Source organism: Cervus canadensis, chromosome 29, assembly GCF_019320065.1.
Source record: "Cervus canadensis isolate Bull #8, Minnesota chromosome 29, ASM1932006v1, whole genome shotgun sequence".
NCBI lineage: Eukaryota > Metazoa > Chordata > Mammalia > Artiodactyla > Cervidae > Cervus > Cervus canadensis.
This window is the reverse complement of record NC_057414.1, coordinates 24,605,042-24,624,573: the sequence shown is the minus strand read 5'-3', so window position 1 is coordinate 24,624,573 and position 19,532 is coordinate 24,605,042. Positions and strand designations below refer to the sequence as shown.

General features: G+C 37.1%; 2 protein-coding genes across 2 annotated transcripts; one reads left to right on the top strand and one right to left on the bottom strand.

The window, feature by feature from the left end:
• The first annotated feature begins 6,415 nt into the window (after positions 1 to 6,415).
• LOC122431481 (olfactory receptor 10S1) lies at positions 6,416 to 7,384 on the top strand. Its single transcript, XM_043452815.1, has one exon. It carries the CDS (start codon positions 6,416 to 6,418, stop codon positions 7,382 to 7,384), a length of 969 nt encoding a protein of 322 aa, XP_043308750.1.
• A 10,321-nt stretch (positions 7,385 to 17,705) lies between these two features.
• Positions 17,706 to 18,638, bottom strand: LOC122431050 (olfactory receptor 8B3-like). Its single transcript, XM_043452096.1, has one exon. It carries the CDS (start codon positions 18,636 to 18,638, stop codon positions 17,706 to 17,708), a length of 933 nt encoding a protein of 310 aa, XP_043308031.1.
• Between the last annotated feature and the right edge of the window lie 894 nt (positions 18,639 to 19,532).

Here is a 19,532-nt window from a genome sequence, read left to right as displayed (position 1 = left end):
TCAAGGACTTCAACCAAATGATTAAATAATTTACAAAAGCAAAAGAATTAACTAAGACATCAGACATTGAAAAAGCAAAATGCAAAGCAAAGAAGCAATGGTACAACATGTTTTTAAAAACTCAGTGAGAGAAAGTATAAACCAATGATTTTATATGCAGCAAAACTGTTCCTTCAAAGATCATGAAAAGATCATGCCTCCTTCAAAGGCAATGAAAAAACACCATTCAACACATTAAGTGCTTAAGGAATTCTGCATTCATCAACCCTTCCTAAGGAATCTACTAATGAAAGAACATCAATCAATCAAAAGATAACTGAGAAAAGTTCAGCAAAAAGACAATTGTCAATATTTTAAATTATATAAATGTACACATAAGACTGAAGCAAAGGAGGAATGAAGGTGGAAAACTCATGCACAAAGGTTATGTATTGTGATAAAGTTGAAATAATACAATTGAAATATGAGAGAAAAATGAAAGGAAAGAAATTAAAGAGCTTATTTTTGTACCGGCAATAGATGTACTTTAAAAGATACTGAAAATAACTAGTAAGCCTGACAGTAAAGAATAAAATAATAAACAGAAGTTTAAACTCAATTTTTAAAATCAGTATAAGAAAGAAAATTGTAGAGAAATAAACTCATAAATGTCAATTCAAAATCACTAAATAAAATATTTGCAAACAGAATCCAATACCACATAAAAGAAAATAATACATCATAACCCAGTGGGATGTATTGGAAGAGGAGGTTGTTTTAATGTTAGCTAATCAATTAATATCATACTCCATATTAATAAGTGTGGGGGGAAAGGTCATATGACTATATTAACAGATATTTAACAAAGTCTTTGACAAAATTCAATGCCCATTATGATCAAAATTCTCAAGAAAATTGACATGAGAAATACTTAACATGATAATATATAATAATATTTTATATGTATAATAAGAAATGCAGGCAGTTTCTTATTTAATTGGACAACACTAGAGGCATTTCCAATTAAAACAAGATCAAAGTAACGATACACATTCTTTTTTCTAATATTTGATGCTATATTAGAAGTATTGGGCTTCCCCTAGTGGCTCAGACGGTAAAGAATCTGCCTACAATTAGCTAATACAATTAAGCAAGAGAAATAAATTACAGAACTATTAGGGGAATAAGAATGGGTAAAGAATAACTAGAACTATCTCCATATGCAAGACTGAGATTAACATATACACACTACTATATATGAAATAAATAACTAATAAGGACCTACTGTATAACAGAAAACTCTTCTCAGTACTCTGTAATGATCTTTATAGGAAAAGAATATTTAAAAGAGTGGATATATGTATATGTATAACTAATTCACTTTACTGTACAGTAGAAACTGGCACAATGTTTTAAATCAACGATACTCCAATAAATTTTTAAATATAAATAAAAAATAAAAACTGCATAAGCATTAAAAAAGAAGTATCTCCATATACAAATAATAGATAGGACATCTGGAAAATCCCAGAAAATCAATAATAAAACTAACTCAATTTAAAAGTGCAATAATAAAAAGGGATTTAATATGCAAAAATCAAAGTCTTCATATACACAAGCCAAACAAAATTAGGTCCATATCTCTTCTACCACAGAAAAGAATAAACTACAAACAGATTTGGAATCTAAATGTAAAATGTAAAAACTTACAAATAATAGAAGAAAACATGGGTGAATTATTCTTCCACCATGATATAAGGTAATAATTTTGTATTATGACTCAATAGCCAAAAGCAATTAAAGAAAACAATCTAATATGGAACTGACAAATTTAGGTAATGAGAAGTAGGTTTCTCACTGTTGGAGAGAGAAACAACAAATAAAGAGAGCAAAAGTAGTGTGGGATTGGAATTTGGAAGTATCATTATAAATAAATAGCTTTTAAAATTATGGTGATAAATTGATACAGAAATAAGTATAGATGCATATTTTGGATGGGTTAGTATTCATACATATATTTCCTGTTTGCTGAGGGTCCCTAGGAGTAAAGACATCTCAGTAGCAAGAAGTGCACTTAGAAATCAGATTTGGTTTCTAAATTTTAATGCAATTCTCCAATAGAAAGGCTCTTTAGAGAAGTTGTGGCATCTAGGGTTGGAGAAGGGAAAATACAAGAGCAGCCTGGAATATCCTGTTGTGTCGGGAAACAAGGACATGTATGAAAAAGATGAAGCATATCAATAAGATACTGATGACAAACTGAAGGAGCCCCAAATGGTCAAAATAGAACAACTTGAATAACAAAATAAATATTACACTGCATTATGTTTAATCACAGAATAAAATACATATTCATGAATCTCTACTGATATAAATAATTTTAATAAATTAAAAAACCGGAAGAAGAAACTGTTCTTCCACACAGAAGCATTCCAATCATTAATAATAATGTACAGGATTGATGGAATTTTTTAAAATCACCATTAGACAAACAACAATATAATAGTGTTCCCTGACAAAATGGATGATTCTAAAATTGTTGAGTGAAAATTTGAAGAGATACAAAACATAAGCATAGTCTCAAAGTATCTCCCCTGCAAGACATTTAACATAACCAATAGTAAGACATATTGACATCACTTACACCCTGAAATGATGTGTACCTGGAAAATGATACAATATCACTTCTGTGGCATTGTGCCAAAACTGCATAATCTCAATCTACTCAAGAAAAGACATCATACATATCCAAATTGAAATATGTTATATGAAATAATTAATTGGTACTCATCAAAAGGGTAAAAGTCACTAATTACAAGGAAAGAATGAGGGACTGTCACAGATTAGAGACGACAAAGATCCTCTTTTGGGTCCCGGAAAAGAAAAGTGATATTGGAGAAGCACTGGTGAAATTTCAATGTGGTCTATAGTTGAGTTTATGGTATGGTACTAATGCTAATTCCCTGATTCTTATACTTTTACAGTGGCTTATAAACTGTCAGCTTTAGGAGAATTTAATTCAATATATGTGATCTTTTCTATTATCTAATGTTCTATAAATTTAACACTTCAAAACAGAAACATTTTAAAAATTAGAAGGAATTTAAATACTTTATTATACTATCCTTAGGAAACAGTATCTGTCCATTTATTTAAATCATGTTTTTCGTCACTCGGCAGACTTTCTTCCTTTTGATTTACTTCTTCCTTTTTTAATAACTCATTTTTGTACACCATAAAATTCACCTGTTTAAGTATACAATTCAAAAATTGTTAGTAAATTTACAAACTTGTGCAATATAACAACAATCCAGCTTTAGAGCATTTTCTTCACTTCAGAAAGATTCCTCATGACAGTCTGTATTCATTCCCTGGTCTCACTCCAGTCTCATGTATCCACTAACCTTTCTCTTTTTATAGATTTAAGAGAATGTTTCCTTAAAAGCATACAACATGTGACCTTTCGTGTCTGGCTTCTTGCACTGAGCATCATGTTTTTGAGTACTATCCATTTTATAATCTTCATTAGCATTTTGTTTCTCTGTATCACTGAGTGGTATTTCAGTGTGCAGATACACTTTAAAAAAAAAATCTATTCACCAGTTAATGAACAACAAACGTGATTGTTTCCAGGTGTTGACTGTTATGATTAATTCCATTATAAACATTTATGTTTATATACACATGTTTTCATTTCTCTTGTGTATCCCTATAAATGGAAATTCTGGATCATATAGTAAAATTCACATTTAAGAAACTTCCAAGCTGTTTTCCCAAATGAACTCTACCATTTTGCATTCTGAATGCCATTGTGTAGAGGTTTCAGTTTCTCCACAACCAATAACACTTGTTACTGTTTGTCTACTTTAAAAATTATATCCATTCCAGTGAGTGAGAAGAGGACAAATCTAAACCTAATTGGTTGAAACATCCAGCATACATATATCAGCTGTGTAGCTGATGTAAAGGACATTACAATACATCAATCTACCCAACACTGGAATGAGCTCTCTTGTGAAATAGGGAATACTCCATTGCTGAATTTGTTCAAGCAGAATCTATGCAATTTTTCATCAGAAGCCTTATAGGAAAACTGAATAAATTAATGAATATGAATAAATTTAAGGTCATATGCTATATGTCCTACTCTATTCTAAGTAAACTAATATCTGTCACAAATAACAATATCCCCATTTAAAATTTGATGCATGGAGGAACCAAGAAATTTAGCACAATTATAGTTCTCTTTCAGCTATTAAGTGATTGACCAGAGACTTAAGTTTGTCATCATCATTGTTGTTTAGTCACTCAGTTGTGTCTGACTCTTTTGTGACCCCATGGACTACAGCCTGACAGGCTCCTCTGTCCATGGGATTCTCCAGGCAAGAATACTGGAGTGGGTAGCCATTTCCTTCTCCAGGGGATCTTCCCGACCCAGAGACTGAACCTGAGTCTTCTGCACTAACAGATGAGTTCTTTACCACTGAGTCACCTGGGAAGCCCTTAAATGCTGTTCAGTTGCTAAGTCGTGTCTGACTTTTGCAATCCCATGGACTGTAGCCCACCAGGCTCCTGCATCCATGGGATTTCCCAGGCAAGAATACTGGAGTGAGTTGCCATTTCCTTCTAAACTTAAGCTTACAAGCATCCAAATAAACTTGGCTCCTTGCTATTTCAACTTCTCTATACCAAAAACATTAATTAGAAACTTGATAAGGTGCTATATAACACAGGGAGTTCAGCCCAGTGCTCTGCGACAACCTAGAGGGGTGGAATGAGGGGTGGGGGGAAAGAGACTCAAGAAGGAGGGGTTATATATAATACTTATGGCTGATTCATGTTGTCATACAGCAGAAACTAAACTCAACATTGTAAAGCAATTATACTCCAATTAAAAATAAATTTTTAAAAAAGAAACTAGATAAGGCACAAGATATTTTCTCTATGTTCCTCTTTGAAAGACATGACATATGCACATGGAACACTAAGTCCAAAGAAGGCTAAGTTTGAACATTTATTCTTCTAGAAGCCCTTTATAAACATTTTATTTCACATCACTTTATTCATCCATGAAACATATAGTATTTAGGATAATTATTAATAATGCATAAGCATGTGCTTTTGTATAATTATTATTAATAATTATCCTAAATACTATATATTTCAAGAATGAATAAAGTAGTGTGAGATAAAATATTATTTATAAAGGGCTACTAGAGGAATTAATGTTCAAAATTAGCCATAGACAGTAGATTAGTGAAGGCAGAGACAAAAAGAATTCCATTCTTATTCTAAGATGGAATGCTGTGATGAGATGAGGGGGAGATCATGGCAAATTGAGAAAAGGTAGACGGCAACCCTAGATAAGAGAAGTTTCTTCCTGGGACTGCAGAAGATAAAGATTTTGTGCTTATAATGGAATCAGTTTGCAGATAATTTTGCATATTGAAAAGAGAGTTAGTTTATGCCTTAGAAAGAGAGGAACAGTAAAGGGGAGAGAGAAATTAAACATGTTGTTTTAAGAAAACCAACAAGTGGAATACAGAACATTTGACATATTAGAGAATTGAGAGTTAGGACATAAAACACCTTTGTGTAAATTTAGGTATGAAATATGCAGAGGAAGCCTTAGGTAAAACCTATAGGAATTGAAGATACAGCAGAAATAAGCAGTTTAAAGAAAATTTTCATATAATTTAACATCTAATTAGGTTTAAGAGATAACAGATTGAAAGAATTAAAGAAAGCTTAAATTTCATTTTAGGCTTAAAAACAAAGGAACAGGAAAACATTTCCCCAAAGGCTGAAATAAAAGTTTACAGGAAGAGCATGAAATGAAACTGAACAATTGTCCCGATAATTATTAACTAAATTCTCTAAGGCTACACCGTCCTACACTTGAGAGTTGATTGTGGGTGGCTAAAGAACTCCCTCTGGATGAAGTATGCATGGGACTGCCATGTTCCTAGTTGATGTAATAGCTCCAAAACTCTGGACAAGTCTCCCAGAAGACGAGATGCGACTCCCTTATGACTCAAAGCAATAAGAACCTGGTCATCCACATATGCAGTATGGCAGAGTAAATCAGGGGAGCAGAGGCACCACAGTTCCAAACTCTGTAAAAAAAAAAAAAATTATATATATATACACATAGGCTCCATGAGAGTAAGATTTATAATCCGTATTTATCTTGCCATTGTTAGGGAGTGTACTTTTTCCAAATAATCCTTACAGTTCTTCATGTGCCTCAAAAAGATAGTGTTTCCCATATTGAAAGACTCATTTTGAAAGGGCAGCAAGAAAACACCAGAACAGGCCAAAAGAGTGAATTGAACATGTATATCCATGACATGGACCAACTGGCTAATGACACTTCAGGGAAGGCAAATGGCTACTTATTCTGCCTGCTGATGTCAGTCATCTCCTGCCTGAGCAGATGATCAGGGAGACAGAAGCCCCCAACCAGACGGTGGTGGACTACTTCTTCCTTGAGGGTCTGATGTACACAGCTGAACATCCTAGCCTGTTCTTTCTGCTCTTCCTCCTCATCTATAGCATCACCGTTACGGGGAATCTGCTCATTCTCATCACCGTGGGCTCTGACCCTCACCTCTGCTCCCCCATGTACCACTTCCTGGGGCACCTCTCCCTCCTGGACGCGTGTCTGTCTACGGTGACAGTGCCCAAGGTCATGGCAGGCCTCCTGACTCTGGATGGAAAGGCGATCTCCTTGGAGGGCTGCGCTGTCCAGCTTTACTGCTTCCACTTCCTGGCCAGCACCGAGTGCTTCCTGTACACAGCCATGGCCCACGACCGCTACCTGGCTATCTGCCGCCCCCTGCACTACCCGCTGGCCATGAACAGGCGGATGTGTGCCGGGCTGGCTGGGATGACTTGGACCGTAGGTGCTGTGCACTCCGCCCTCCATACCTGCCTCACCTTCCGCCTGCTTTACTGCGGGCCTCGTCGCATCGCCTACTTCTTCTGTGATATCCCGCCAGTGCTGAAGCTGGCCTGTGCAGACACCACCATCAATGAGCTTGTCATGCTTGCCAGCATTGGCATTGTGGCTGCAGGCTGCCTGATCCTCATCGTCATCTCCTACGTCTTCATCGCCGCGGCGGTGTTGCGCATCCGCGCAGCGGCGGGCAGGAAGCGCGCCTTCTCGACTTGCACCTCCCACCTCACGGTGGTGCTTCTGTACTACCTGCCTCCCGTCTGCATCTACCTGCAGCCTCGCTCCAGCGGGGCAGGCGTCGGAGCCCCTGCTGTCTTCTACACCATAGTCACTCCCATGCTCAACCCTTTCATTTACACCCTGCGGAACACAGAGGTGAAGCAGGCTCTGCGAAGACTTCTGGGCCAAGGCGCCAGAGACTCTCCAGCAGACAGCCCACTCCGCTAACCTACGCTGCGATTCTCTTCATTTGCTCGCCAAGAAAGCGTCTATTCCCGTGTCGAAATGGGAAAGGAGCATCATTCAAGTGGAAATCAGAAAAACTGAGTTTCAGCTCAGCCAAGAACTTTTTTCCCCTCCCTTCAGCCAATTGACTTGTGTCAACATCTGTCACAAACTTTTCATCTTTAAAACCAAAGGACTGGGAGATTTCCCTGACGGTCCAGCGGTTAAGACTCCACTTCCACTGAAAGGGGTGTGGGTTCAGTCCCTGGTCGGGGAATGAAGATCTTGCCATGGCCTCGTGGCATGCAGAAAACTAAAGGACTGGATTCGGTGATCCCCAGAAAATCTCCACCACCTAGATTTTATGGCTCAGAGGTATGTGAAATGCTATTCACAGCCTCATTTATTTTAACAAATGTCTCTTTTTTTAACTGTGAAATAGTTGTATTAAATATAATACATATTTTAAAATACTGATAACAAAAGTATAGGTATAGGCAACCAATTAATGTTTGTCTATGTATCTTCCAGTTTAAGAGAAGAAACCACAGTTTTTAGGATGATAAAATACAACTATTAGGAGAAGAGCAACTTGCCCAAGGTCACTTAGAAAGTGTCATTATCTTTATTTTCCCACTGTAGGTGGTTTATAACTAAGTGGTAGAAAGACAATGGATATTGATGTCAAGTGGACCTACCAGTACTCCAATCCTGATTCCACTAGTCATTTGATATAAAATCTTGTGCATATTTTATGATAACTTGGTGTTTCAGTATGTTCTTCTAATGTAGTAAGATTAAAATTAACTACTTGGTAGAATTTCATGTGGGTAAATAATATATTTATGTTAAATGCTTGCTGCAAAATGGATGGTCCCATTTCTTACAAAGCAAACTAAAGAAGTCAAAGAATGCTTATTATACAAGCTAAGGTTTAAACTAAACAAAAAATGCAACTTATCAAAATTTATGGGGTGCTGCAAATACAAAGATCAAAGTGAAATATTCAGCATTAAATGCATATGTATTAATAGGGAAAAATATCTTACTAAGCTTCCAATTTAAGAAACTAGAGAAAGAAAAGTAATTGAAACCTAAAGTAAGCACAAGAAAATAAACAATAAAAATTAGATCAGAAATGAATAAAGTTATAAACAGTAGAGAAAAAAATTTAATCAAAAGTTGATTCTTTGCAAAATCAATAAAATTGATAAATCTTTAACCAGGATAACCAAAGGAAGACAGAAATAATCAATATCAAAAATGAAGGAGATATAGTCACTACTGATGATACAGATACCAGAAGAAGATTGTATACAACTCTTTTCCCACATATTTGATAATGTAAATGAAATGGACTACTTCATATAAAGACACAAAGTATCAAAACTCATGTAGGACAAATGGATAACCTGAAGAGCTCAATATCTGTTTTTAAAATTGAATTCATAATTAATAACCCTCCCAAAAAATCATACCTGGATGATCTAATTATTAATTCTATCAAAACAGTTAAGGAATAAATAACATCAATTATCTTCAGTCTCTTACAGAAAAGTGGAAGCAAAGGAACCACTTCTTAAATAATCCAGTGAGATCAGGATTATCCTAATCACTAAAGTCAGATAAAGACATTAAAAAAAGAAAAACCACAAAACCAATAACTCTCGTGAATATAAGCATGAAAGCTTCTGAATAAAATATAGGAAGTCAAATCCAACATATTAAAAACATATATATACCATGATCAAGTGGGATTTATTCCAGATATGAAAGACTAGTTCAACAGGCAAAAATCAATGTAACAGGATACAGAAGAAAAATCATATAATTGTATCAAGTGACACTAAAAAGGCACTTAACAACATTTAAAACTGACTCACAAAAAAAAAACAGATTCATGATAAAAACTCAGCAAACTAGGAATTAAGAGAGCCTACCTCTCTATTCTTAATAAAGAACTTGATAAAGAACAGACACAGGAAAACTAAAACCAATGTCATAATTACTGGCAAAATAATGAGCTTTCCAGCTAAAATCTGGTCGATATGTGACACTGTATTTGTTAAAACCCATAGTGATTTACAGTACAGAGTGAAACTTAATGTGTGCAAATATATAAATTAATTTAGGAAACTGGAGATTCTAGGAAGGAATGCCCAACATGACAAAACAACCTCTGTTACAGATATACCTGGCAGCTCCACAGGAGGGGACAGTGACAAAACATGCTGACCTAAGTAACTTTGGGGATAAATGTAAGCCAAAGGATTAAAGTGAAAATTAAAGTTTCGTGAGCACTGTACTCTGGTTGACAAGGTGATTTCCCACAGGGGTAGAAGTTAACAATTCTGAAACCACTATACAAGCATACTGAGACTGAACAAATCAGTAAATCAGTGGCTGATGGTGAGTCAGATATCCTACCATGAGAATGGCAGGATAAACAAGTTAGGGGAGAAAGGATGTGGTAACGGATTATAGATGGAGTCATCAGTATGCAGTCATGTTTAACTTATTATAGCTACAAATGATTACATATAAACATATTTATAGACTTGTATATATACATACATTTCCTTGTTCTCTCAGTTTAGAGGGCCTGAAAGCAAGAAGTACCTCTAGTGCTCAGGTATGAAGTTTCTAATAATGTTCTCCAATAATAGAAACCAGGACAGGAACTGGAGAAAGAAAGGTTTAAGAAGAGACTGGAGCATCTTTGCTAGAAAGCAAAGAAGCCCTAAAGTACACACACACACATACACACACATAAAGATGGGATTATGACAGAAACAGGAGCCAGCTGAAAGGGTTCTCAATGGTCAAAACGAGAATAACTTCACCAATACATTAAATGAAGTGGTATTGGATTATGATTAAAAATATAAAATAACCATGAGTCCATAGTGATATAAATAAATGATTGAATGACTAAATAAGAAAGGAAGAAAAACAAATTCCTTTTGCAGAAGCTTAATGAAAATAGAAGAAAAGAAATAATAAAGATAAAAGCAAAACTAAGTGAACAATATAAGAAAAAATTAATGAAAAATAAGTGAAAGGAATTTGCCAGGCTCCTCTGTCCATGAAATTCTCCAGGCAGGAATACTGGAGTGGATTGCCATTCCCTTCTCCAGGGAATCTTCCCAACCCAGGGATTGAACCTGGGTCTCCCACGTTGCACACAGATTCTTTACCATCTGAGCCACCATGGATGCTCAATCAAAACTATACTGCAATATTTTTTAAAAAGCATATATATGTAGACAGAATTATATGTTACAACCAAGTAAGGTTTATTTTAGGGAGTCAAAGATGTTCTGTATTTGAAAAATATCAATAAAGGTACTCTATTACATGAATAGGCTAAAGAAGAAAAAATATATGATCATATCAGTTGAGACAAGAAATATCTAAATCAAACAGCAACTTATAATTTTTTTTAAATTATCAAAAACTGGATATAGAGGAAAATTTCCTCAACTTGAAAAATAATATCTACAAAAAAGAAAACTCCAGTAAACATTATACTTGATGATGAAGGATTGAAAGCTTTCCCATTATTACTGGGAATAACACAAGGATATCCTTTTATCACTTTTATATTGTCCTTAATTTCAGGTAACATAATTTTCGGTGAAGAAAATCCCAATGCATCTGTTTTAAAGCTCTTAGATTTTCCAAAGAAAACAAATACTGATTTTTAAAAAACCGCTATAATACTGTAAAGTAATTAGCCTCCAACTAATAAAAATAAATTTTAAAAAATATATATATATATATACACCCCTCTGTTTATTGCACTACTATTTATAATTCTCAATATATGAAAATAACCTAAGTGTCTACTGACAGGTGACTGGATAAAGGAGATATGTATATACACATACATTCAATGGAATATTAGTCAGTTATAAAAAAATGAAATCTTGCCATCGTGACAACATGGATGGATCTAGAAGATATTATGCTAAGTGAAATAAGTCACACAGAGAAGGACAAACGCCATGTGATCTCATTTATATGGGGAATGTAAAAAACAGAACAAATGAACAGAAAAACAGAAAACAGACTAGTAAATACAGAGAGGTGGTTGCCAGAAAGAAAAAGAGTGGGAGGGTTGATCAAAATAGGTGAAGTGGATGAAGAGGTACAAATCTCCAGTTATAAAGTAAATGTCACACACATGGGCTTCCTTGATGGCTCAGTGGTAGAGAATCTGCCTGCCAACGCAGGAGGTGCAGCTTCGATCCCTGGGTCAGGAAGATGCCCTGGAGGAGGGCGTGGCAACCCACTCCAGTATTCTGGAGACTCCCATGGACAGAGGAGCCTAGTGAGCTGCAGTCCATAGGATCGCAGAGTTGGACATGACTGAAACAACTTAGCGTGCATGGATGCAGGGAAGTGTAAAATATGTTCATGTATTCTAAATTAGGCAATAAACTGTGAAGGAAATGTCAAGATATTTTACATTTTTCTTAATATAGAATTTTGCCTTTATCTGTGTTCAGATGCATTTTACTCACTAAAATCATTGTTCACTGATGTCACTGATTTTTGAAAGTATATAGTAAATTCTGTATATTTTTTTAACTTTATACATTTAGAATCAAAACAAAACACCCAAGTCCTAGTCTCAGCTCTACCACTTATAAATTGCAATTTGGAATAAGCATGAACATCTCTAAGCCTCAGTTTCATCATCCATGAGATGGGAACTAGGATCCCCTTCCCTAATTCCCTCACTGCTCTTCCCTGAGGAACACACAGCCTGACAGATGCAACAGTGCAGAGAAAACTGCAACACGACCTCTAAGAGCAATCGTGACACCCGGCAAGTTCTCTCTATTAATGTGTGAAGTGGGTCTACTGAGCTTCATGTCACAGGGAGACTTCAAACAGCCCAGGTGATTCCACCAGCCTCCTACTCACTGAGCAAGAGGATGTCTCTGCTTCAGGATGTAAGACTTCTCCACTGAGTGAGCTTTAATGTTTAAAGGTGCTTATTTTGTTCACCAGACCCAGCATGTAAAGCAACAACTTCATCTGGTGCCAGGCTGACTACACAGGGAAATGTCCCAGTGCTTGAGAGAAAAACCAATTGTGCCAGCTTTGGGAAAACACTGTCTGTCCTCAATATGTACAGTACAATATTGTAAAGTAATTAGCTTCCAATTAAAATAAATAAATTCATATTAAAAAATAAAATAAAAAGAAAATACTGTGTCTGTCCTCAATATGTACATCAATTTACCAGAATCAAATTTCAGTAAAAATTTTGAATACAAACAACTGATCTCACATTCAACCCATGGGTAGCCTGCAACTCCACTGCATTTTACAGAGAAAAACAGCCTCGACAACTTTCTCTCACTTCTGACCTACAGCTCACTGTACATATCACCAATAATGGATATTAAATGCATGTTTTGTTTGTTGTAGTCACATAATCAAATGGGTACATGAATCAACAGCCATTTCCTCTTGCTAGATGCAACAAGTAGTTCCTGCTCAGCCTTGCCTCTCAGGCACTGGAGATAAGAACCACTTACCTGAATGAGCTTGCAAAGATTAAAAGTGGATTGTGTTATCATGAATTGATGTTAGGCAGTGATCTCATAAAATACAAGACTTGAAGACATTGTGTGTGTTGAGGGGGGGAGGCCGTATAAGGAGAAGTGTATAATGGGGTTCAGTAAAGTTGGGGGTTCAGGAATTATCAGAACCACTTTTACTTCTGGTTTTCTTTAGCCCTTAACCACAGTGCATCTGCGTCTTGCTCATTCCAAACCTGATCCTGCAACAGTAGCCCACTTAGAGAAAGTTCACATTAAACACATTCATGATGTCGTCAGGGAACTTTCTGGTCCCTAACTAGGAAGACCACTTTTGTTAAGCCTACAATATCAAAGCTTTTGAGCTGACCTAGAAACAGCTCCATCTTAGTACACAGGCACAAGAGAATCCCATGGCTTACCTGTTTGATTCTCAGCTGTACCAACTTCAGTAGAATCATACTTTCCCTCATAACCCCTTTTATCCCATTTCCAAATTCTATGCTGTGTATATAAAATAACTGACGTGCTTCCTCAGACATATCCCTCCCTGTTAAAAGAAGTCCATCTAGCTATATAGTACTTAAATGCACTAACCAAAAAATTAAATTGCCTCTATTAAAACTTAGCCACCCTTAACTTTTACAATCTGTAAGTATATCTGTTTTTCTGATTAATCATTTGCAAAATAATCTGAAGGAATGAGACAATTTTTGAAGTATAATTATTCTACAATATTGTGTTCATTTCTGCTATACAATGAAGTGAATCAGCGATATGTATACATATCAATATGTCTCCTCCTTCTCAAGTCTGCCTCCCACCCCACCCCACCCCACCCCATCCCACCCCACCCCTACCCCACTCCTCCTGGTCATCACAGAGCACCAAGCTGAGCTCCCTGGGCCAAACAGCAGCCTTCCCCTAGCTGTCTGTTTTATACATGGTGTACATATGCTGGTGCTACTCTCCCAATTCGTCCCACCCTCCCCATCCCCCACTGTGTCCACATGTTCACTCTACATTTGGATCTCTAGTCCTGCCCAGCAAGTAGGCTTATCTGTACCATTTTTCTAGATTCCACATATATGTGCTAATATATGATCATTGTTTTTCTCTTTCTGACTTACTTTACTCTGTATGACAGACTCTAGGTCCATCCACATCTCTACAAATGACCCAATTTCATTCTTTTTTATGGCTGAGTAATATTCCATTGTATATATGCACCACATCTTCTTTATCCATTCCTCTGTTGATGAACATTTAGGTTGCTTCCATGTCCTGGCTTTTGTATATAGTGCTGCTGTGATCATTGAGGTGCTTAGATATGCATTCATGTCCAACTCTGAGACCCATGGACTATAGCCTAAGAGGCTCCTCTGTCCATGGGATTTTCCCAGCAAGAACAATGGAGTGGGCTTCCATTTCCTGCTCCAGAGGATCGTCCCAATCCAGGGATCAAATCAGTGTCTCTTGCATCTCTTGCATTGACAGATGGATTCTTTACCACTAGTGCCACCTGGGAAGTTCAAACATTCGGGTACATGTGTCTTTTTTAATTATTGAAACCTGATTTTAAAGATTTTTTTCTGAGATTGAAACAGGTTTCATTTGTGTTTTGAGTCTCATCAAATGAAAGATCAACCACCAGTTTTAACCCACTCTTTGAGTCACCTCAAATGCTAGTAAAATATATAACATATTGAACACAATCTTCGATGTCTACAAAGGCTCCCAAAGAGCAAGATACTATTTGCCTATTGAGATATATTTTTCCTTCAATATGCAAAGCAATTTTATCAGAACAGTTACTAAAAGAAAAGCAAAATGAAAAAATCCAGCCAAGATCAATTATTTCATATACATAGAACTAGTTAAGTGAAAATCAAACATACTAATATTGGATCAGGGGATGGGATATGCATGGTCAGTAAAACTAAGTCAAGAATTTAGCAATGCTGAACATCTAAAAACAAGCCAACAATCCAGCTATGCTAAATTTCAAAATATCTAAATATTGAATGGAGACTGGAAAACAATAAAGTAGTAAACGTTACTACAGTTATTTTAGAACATGTTTAAATTGTCTCAACACATCATAGTAAAGATTTTTGAGTGGTCTTTCTTTTTCCTAATACCTCAAAAGAAAAAGACATCTTGTTCAAAATTTAGTTTATTTCCCAAATATTTCTTTCATTGTTCTCACAGCGGAAATTTGAGGCTTTTGTACTTTAAAATCCACATGAGAATAGCATGTGGAAGCCAACAAACAGGAACATGTGTTCAACATTTTATAAGTATCAAATAACTTAAGCTAAAAGTTAATCCAGAGAAATCCTGTGACCTCCATATTTCTAGAACCTTCTAGAAAGGAGAAGAAAATCATAGAAAGAGTTTTCTTTTCTCATAATTTTATTCTCTCTTCTTTCTTTCTAACTTGAGTTTTGATTACCAATCACTATGTTATCTCCTTAGATACTGTCCTCTCTCTATCTGGTTCCCACAGATGTGGCCATAGCCATTGGTCTTCATCCTCCAAGCCACTATTAATGTATGATCATTGTGTATGATAAGTTTTAATAAAAGCTTTATGGAGGAGAAGGAAATGGCAACCCACTCCAATATTCTTCCCTGGAAAATCCCGCGGACAGAGGATCCTGGCAGGCTACAGTCCATGGGGTCTCAAAAGAGTCAGACACGACTTAACCACTAAACAATAACAAGTGATAGCTAGTACTCAATCCTGTTTAGCCAAGACTAGCTTCTGTCTCCAACTCTTAAATTAAAATTCGTTGCAGTGCCAACTTTCCTTCTTTTCCTCTAAAAGCCTCTGATTTTACTCCTGAGCTGGGATACTGTTTGGGCTGCTACTAGAATCTTTTTGCCCCAAATTGCAATTTTTTTATTCAAAATTAACTCTTTTGCTTTTTTTTTTTAAAAGCTTTATGGAATATGGAGGATAATTAAAGTACTCTACAGATAAGGAAACAAATTCAGGATGAAGTGTGACTTCTAAATCTCATTGTCCATCACTACTGAGGGACCTCTTATTTACTGGCCTTGTGTGAGGTACCTCTTATTTATTGGCCTTCTGTATTAGACCATGGAGTAATGACACATTCCTAGGAAATGTTTTACTCCCATGCCTGTTCTCTGAATTATAAGATCCTGAAAATATATATATATTTTTTTGGCAGAAAAAGTCAGTTTTCAAAACAAATGTTTCCTCACATCTTATGTTTGCTGTGCTAGGCTTAGTCACTCAGTCATGTCTGACTCTTTGTGACCCCATGGACTGTAGCCCACCAGGCTCCTCTGTTCATGGGGATTCTCCAGGCAAAAAATCCTGGAATGGGTTGCCATGCCCTCCTCCAGGGAATCTTCCCAGCCCAGGGATCGACCCCAGGTCTCCTGCATTGCAGGTGGATTTTTTACTGTCTGAGCCACCAGGGAAGACTTACCTTATGTTTACTAAAGTAAAAATAAAATGAAGTAAACAGAAAGTATACTAGAAAGAGTAGTACATTTGAAATCAGAAGGCTAATAGTTTATTCCAGATTTTTTCAGAAAGAGATTGTGTGACTTTAAGTAAATCATTACACTTCTCTGAGTTTCAGTATTCAGTATTGTATTCATGAAATAAATATATATTGAAAATCTAATGTGCTACTTTAAATATAGAGAATAAATATGAAATATTGGAGATAAACATGAAAGTAGCTTAATGAATAGTGTTTACAGCTGCAAAGTGGAGTATCTTTGATAGCCTTTATGGAATCTCCTTAAGGGTGAAACTATGACATTTGGAGAAATCACATGCCTGACCACTGTAGGGAGAAAGAAAAAGGTAGGACAGATTGTCTGATTCATGCTTCCAGTGGCACAAGTGTCATTTAAGAAAGTGTTACCTTATTGAACATTCAAAATCAATGACTTTAAAGTCACACTAGTGTTACTTTATTGATCATTAGCAGAAACATTCATCTTTTTCCAAGTTAAAAAAAAGTCAATAATAACAATAGGAAAAATAAATAGAAGGGAATTCTCTGGTGGTCCAGTGGTTAGGACCCTGCACTTCCACTGCAGGGGGCAGAGGTTCAATCCCAGGTTGGGGAACTAAGACCCCAAAAGCCATGCTGGGTGGCAAAAAAAAAAAAAAATAGGTTTCTTTCTTTATGTTATCCTTAAATGGGAAACATGAAGAAAAGGAAAGGATATTGCTAAAGTAGTAATAAAAGAAAGATGATCCACTCTAAGAAACTGGAAACAACTTGCTGCTATTGCTGCTAAGCCACTCAGTCATGTCCGACTCTGTGCGACCCCATAGACGGCAGCCCACCAGGCTCCCCCATCCCTGGGATTCTCCAGGCAAGAACACTGGGTTGCCATTTCCTTCTCCAGGAAACAACTTGAGAGAAGACTAAACTTCCTTCCCTATGATGAGAAATCATCAGGGGTTTCCCTGTTGGCTCAGAGGTTAAAGCGTCTGCCTGCAGTGCCGGAGACCGGGGTTCAATCCGCAGCTCAGGAAGATCCCCTGGAGAAGGAAATTGCAACCCACTCCAGTATTCTTGCCTAGAGAATCCCATGGATGGAGGAACCTGGTACTCTACAGTCCACGGGGTTGCAAAGAATCGGACACGACTGAGTGACTTCACTTTCATGATGAGAAATAAATAAGGTAAGAAGGCTGCTACTACAAATATTGTAAATAAACACACAAAATCTCTCCCATCCTATGACCTGGACATAGAAACTGATTCTAATCAATACTTTCTTCTCCTCGGGGTTTTTCTTAGAGCATTTTTAACATCTTTGTTCCTCAGACTGTAGACTAAGGGGTTCATCATAGGAACCACATTGGTATAAAAGACAGAAGAGATTTTTCCCTCATCCATAGATCCAGTAGAAGATGATTTGAGATACACAAATGCCCCAGATCCAAAGAACAGAGAAACAGCAATGATGTGGGAACTGCAGGTGCTGAAGGCTCTGGACCTGCCCTCCATGGACTTGATGTGGAGGATGCTGGACAGGATGAGACCATAAGAGACAAAGATGGTGAGACTGGGCACAATGATGTTGATGCCCGCCATGATGAAAACTACCAACTCAGTGATGTAGGTACTTGTGCAGGAGAGCTGAAGCAGAGGGTGGATGTCACAGAAATAATGGTTGATGGTGTTTGCATCACAGAAGGTCAGTCGCAGCATGCATCCAGTGTGAGCCATGGCACCAGAAAATGCCATCAGGTAGGAACCAAACATTAGGCTGGAACACACCTTAGGGGACATGGCAGCATGATACAAGAGTGGGCTACAGATGGCCACATAGCGGTCATAGGCCATTGACGTCAGCACATAGCATTCAGAAACGACAAAAAAACAGAAGAAGTAGAACTGGGTCATGCACCCCATGTAAGAGATAATATTCTCCTTCGATAAGAAATCTACCAGCATTTTGGGTGTAAATACTGAAGAATAACAGAGGTCTGTGAAGGACAAGTTAAAGAGGAAAAAGTACATGGGGGTGTGCAGATGTGAATTTATCCCAATTAGGATTATCAGGCTCAAATTTCCCATCACAGTGACCATATACATTAATAGAAACAGGAAAAACAAGGGAACTTGGAGATTCAGTTGGTCTGTTAACCCCACCAGGATGAATGCAGTCACGAAAGACCCATTCCCAGGAGCCATTCCTCCCTAAGAAAATCTGTGGACACAGGAGAGATTTACATTGGGAACAGTTCAATCCTTCTGACAATAGCTCATCCTACAAGAGAGTGTACATACTGAGCGTGTCTGAGACTAGGCCAACCTGGGCCTGTAAAATCTGCCTTTACCATGGGCTTTCCCTTTCTAGAATCTTGATAAGCTAAATAAAGCAAAGAGCATCACAGACAGCCTACAGAGAGAAGGCAATGCTGCCATACAGATACATGCCTCTTGGAAAAATGAAGGGATAAGAGAGAGGGATCAAGTTAGAAAGTCCTTCTTCACTTCACCTTTTCTTCACTTGAGCCTTCTCCTCATTGGTAAAATTGTAGGCAGAGATCCCAGCTACATGGTGCTGGCTTCTGGTGCAGATTAGATCTGGTGTGAGTTGGAACCAAGAAGACTGTCTCTAACCAAAGACTAAGGGATTGGAGGCTAGAGGAGATTAAGTTATTGCCCAAGTAGAAGAGTGAGAGTCTGTCCATAGAAAAGGAACTTACTGACTGAGATACTTCTGCACCTCCTAACCTCTGAAGACTCTCTGATCCCCCTTCACTATAGTCTCCTAAGAGTTTCACTTGAATCTCATGACTGCACAAAATGGTGGGGAGACAGGGAGACAGGAAAGTGGCAGATCTTATATCAACAGAATTCAGAAACTCACCCTTACGTGGCCAGAAAACTTATGTGGCCAGAGTTCTCCCTAGGTATTTGTCCTGGAAAGGCATTGTCAGGTCTGAGGCTCTGATTCATTTGATTATAAAATGAAAAGTCTGAGCAGCCCAGACTTATTTTCAGGTATGCCCTGGAAATCTTTCTGAACTACAAATATTAATTTTTAATTATGACTTTGAGTCTTCTCATTCAGCAAGGAAA

Excerpts from the sequence above, each read along its gene's own strand:
- LOC122431050 (XM_043452096.1), bottom strand. The coding sequence starts at position 18,638 with ATGGCTCCTGGGAATGGGTCTTTCGTGACTGCATTCATCCTGGTGGGG.
- LOC122431481 (XM_043452815.1), top strand. The coding sequence starts at position 6,416 with ATGATCAGGGAGACAGAAGCCCCCAACCAGACGGTGGTGGACTACTTC.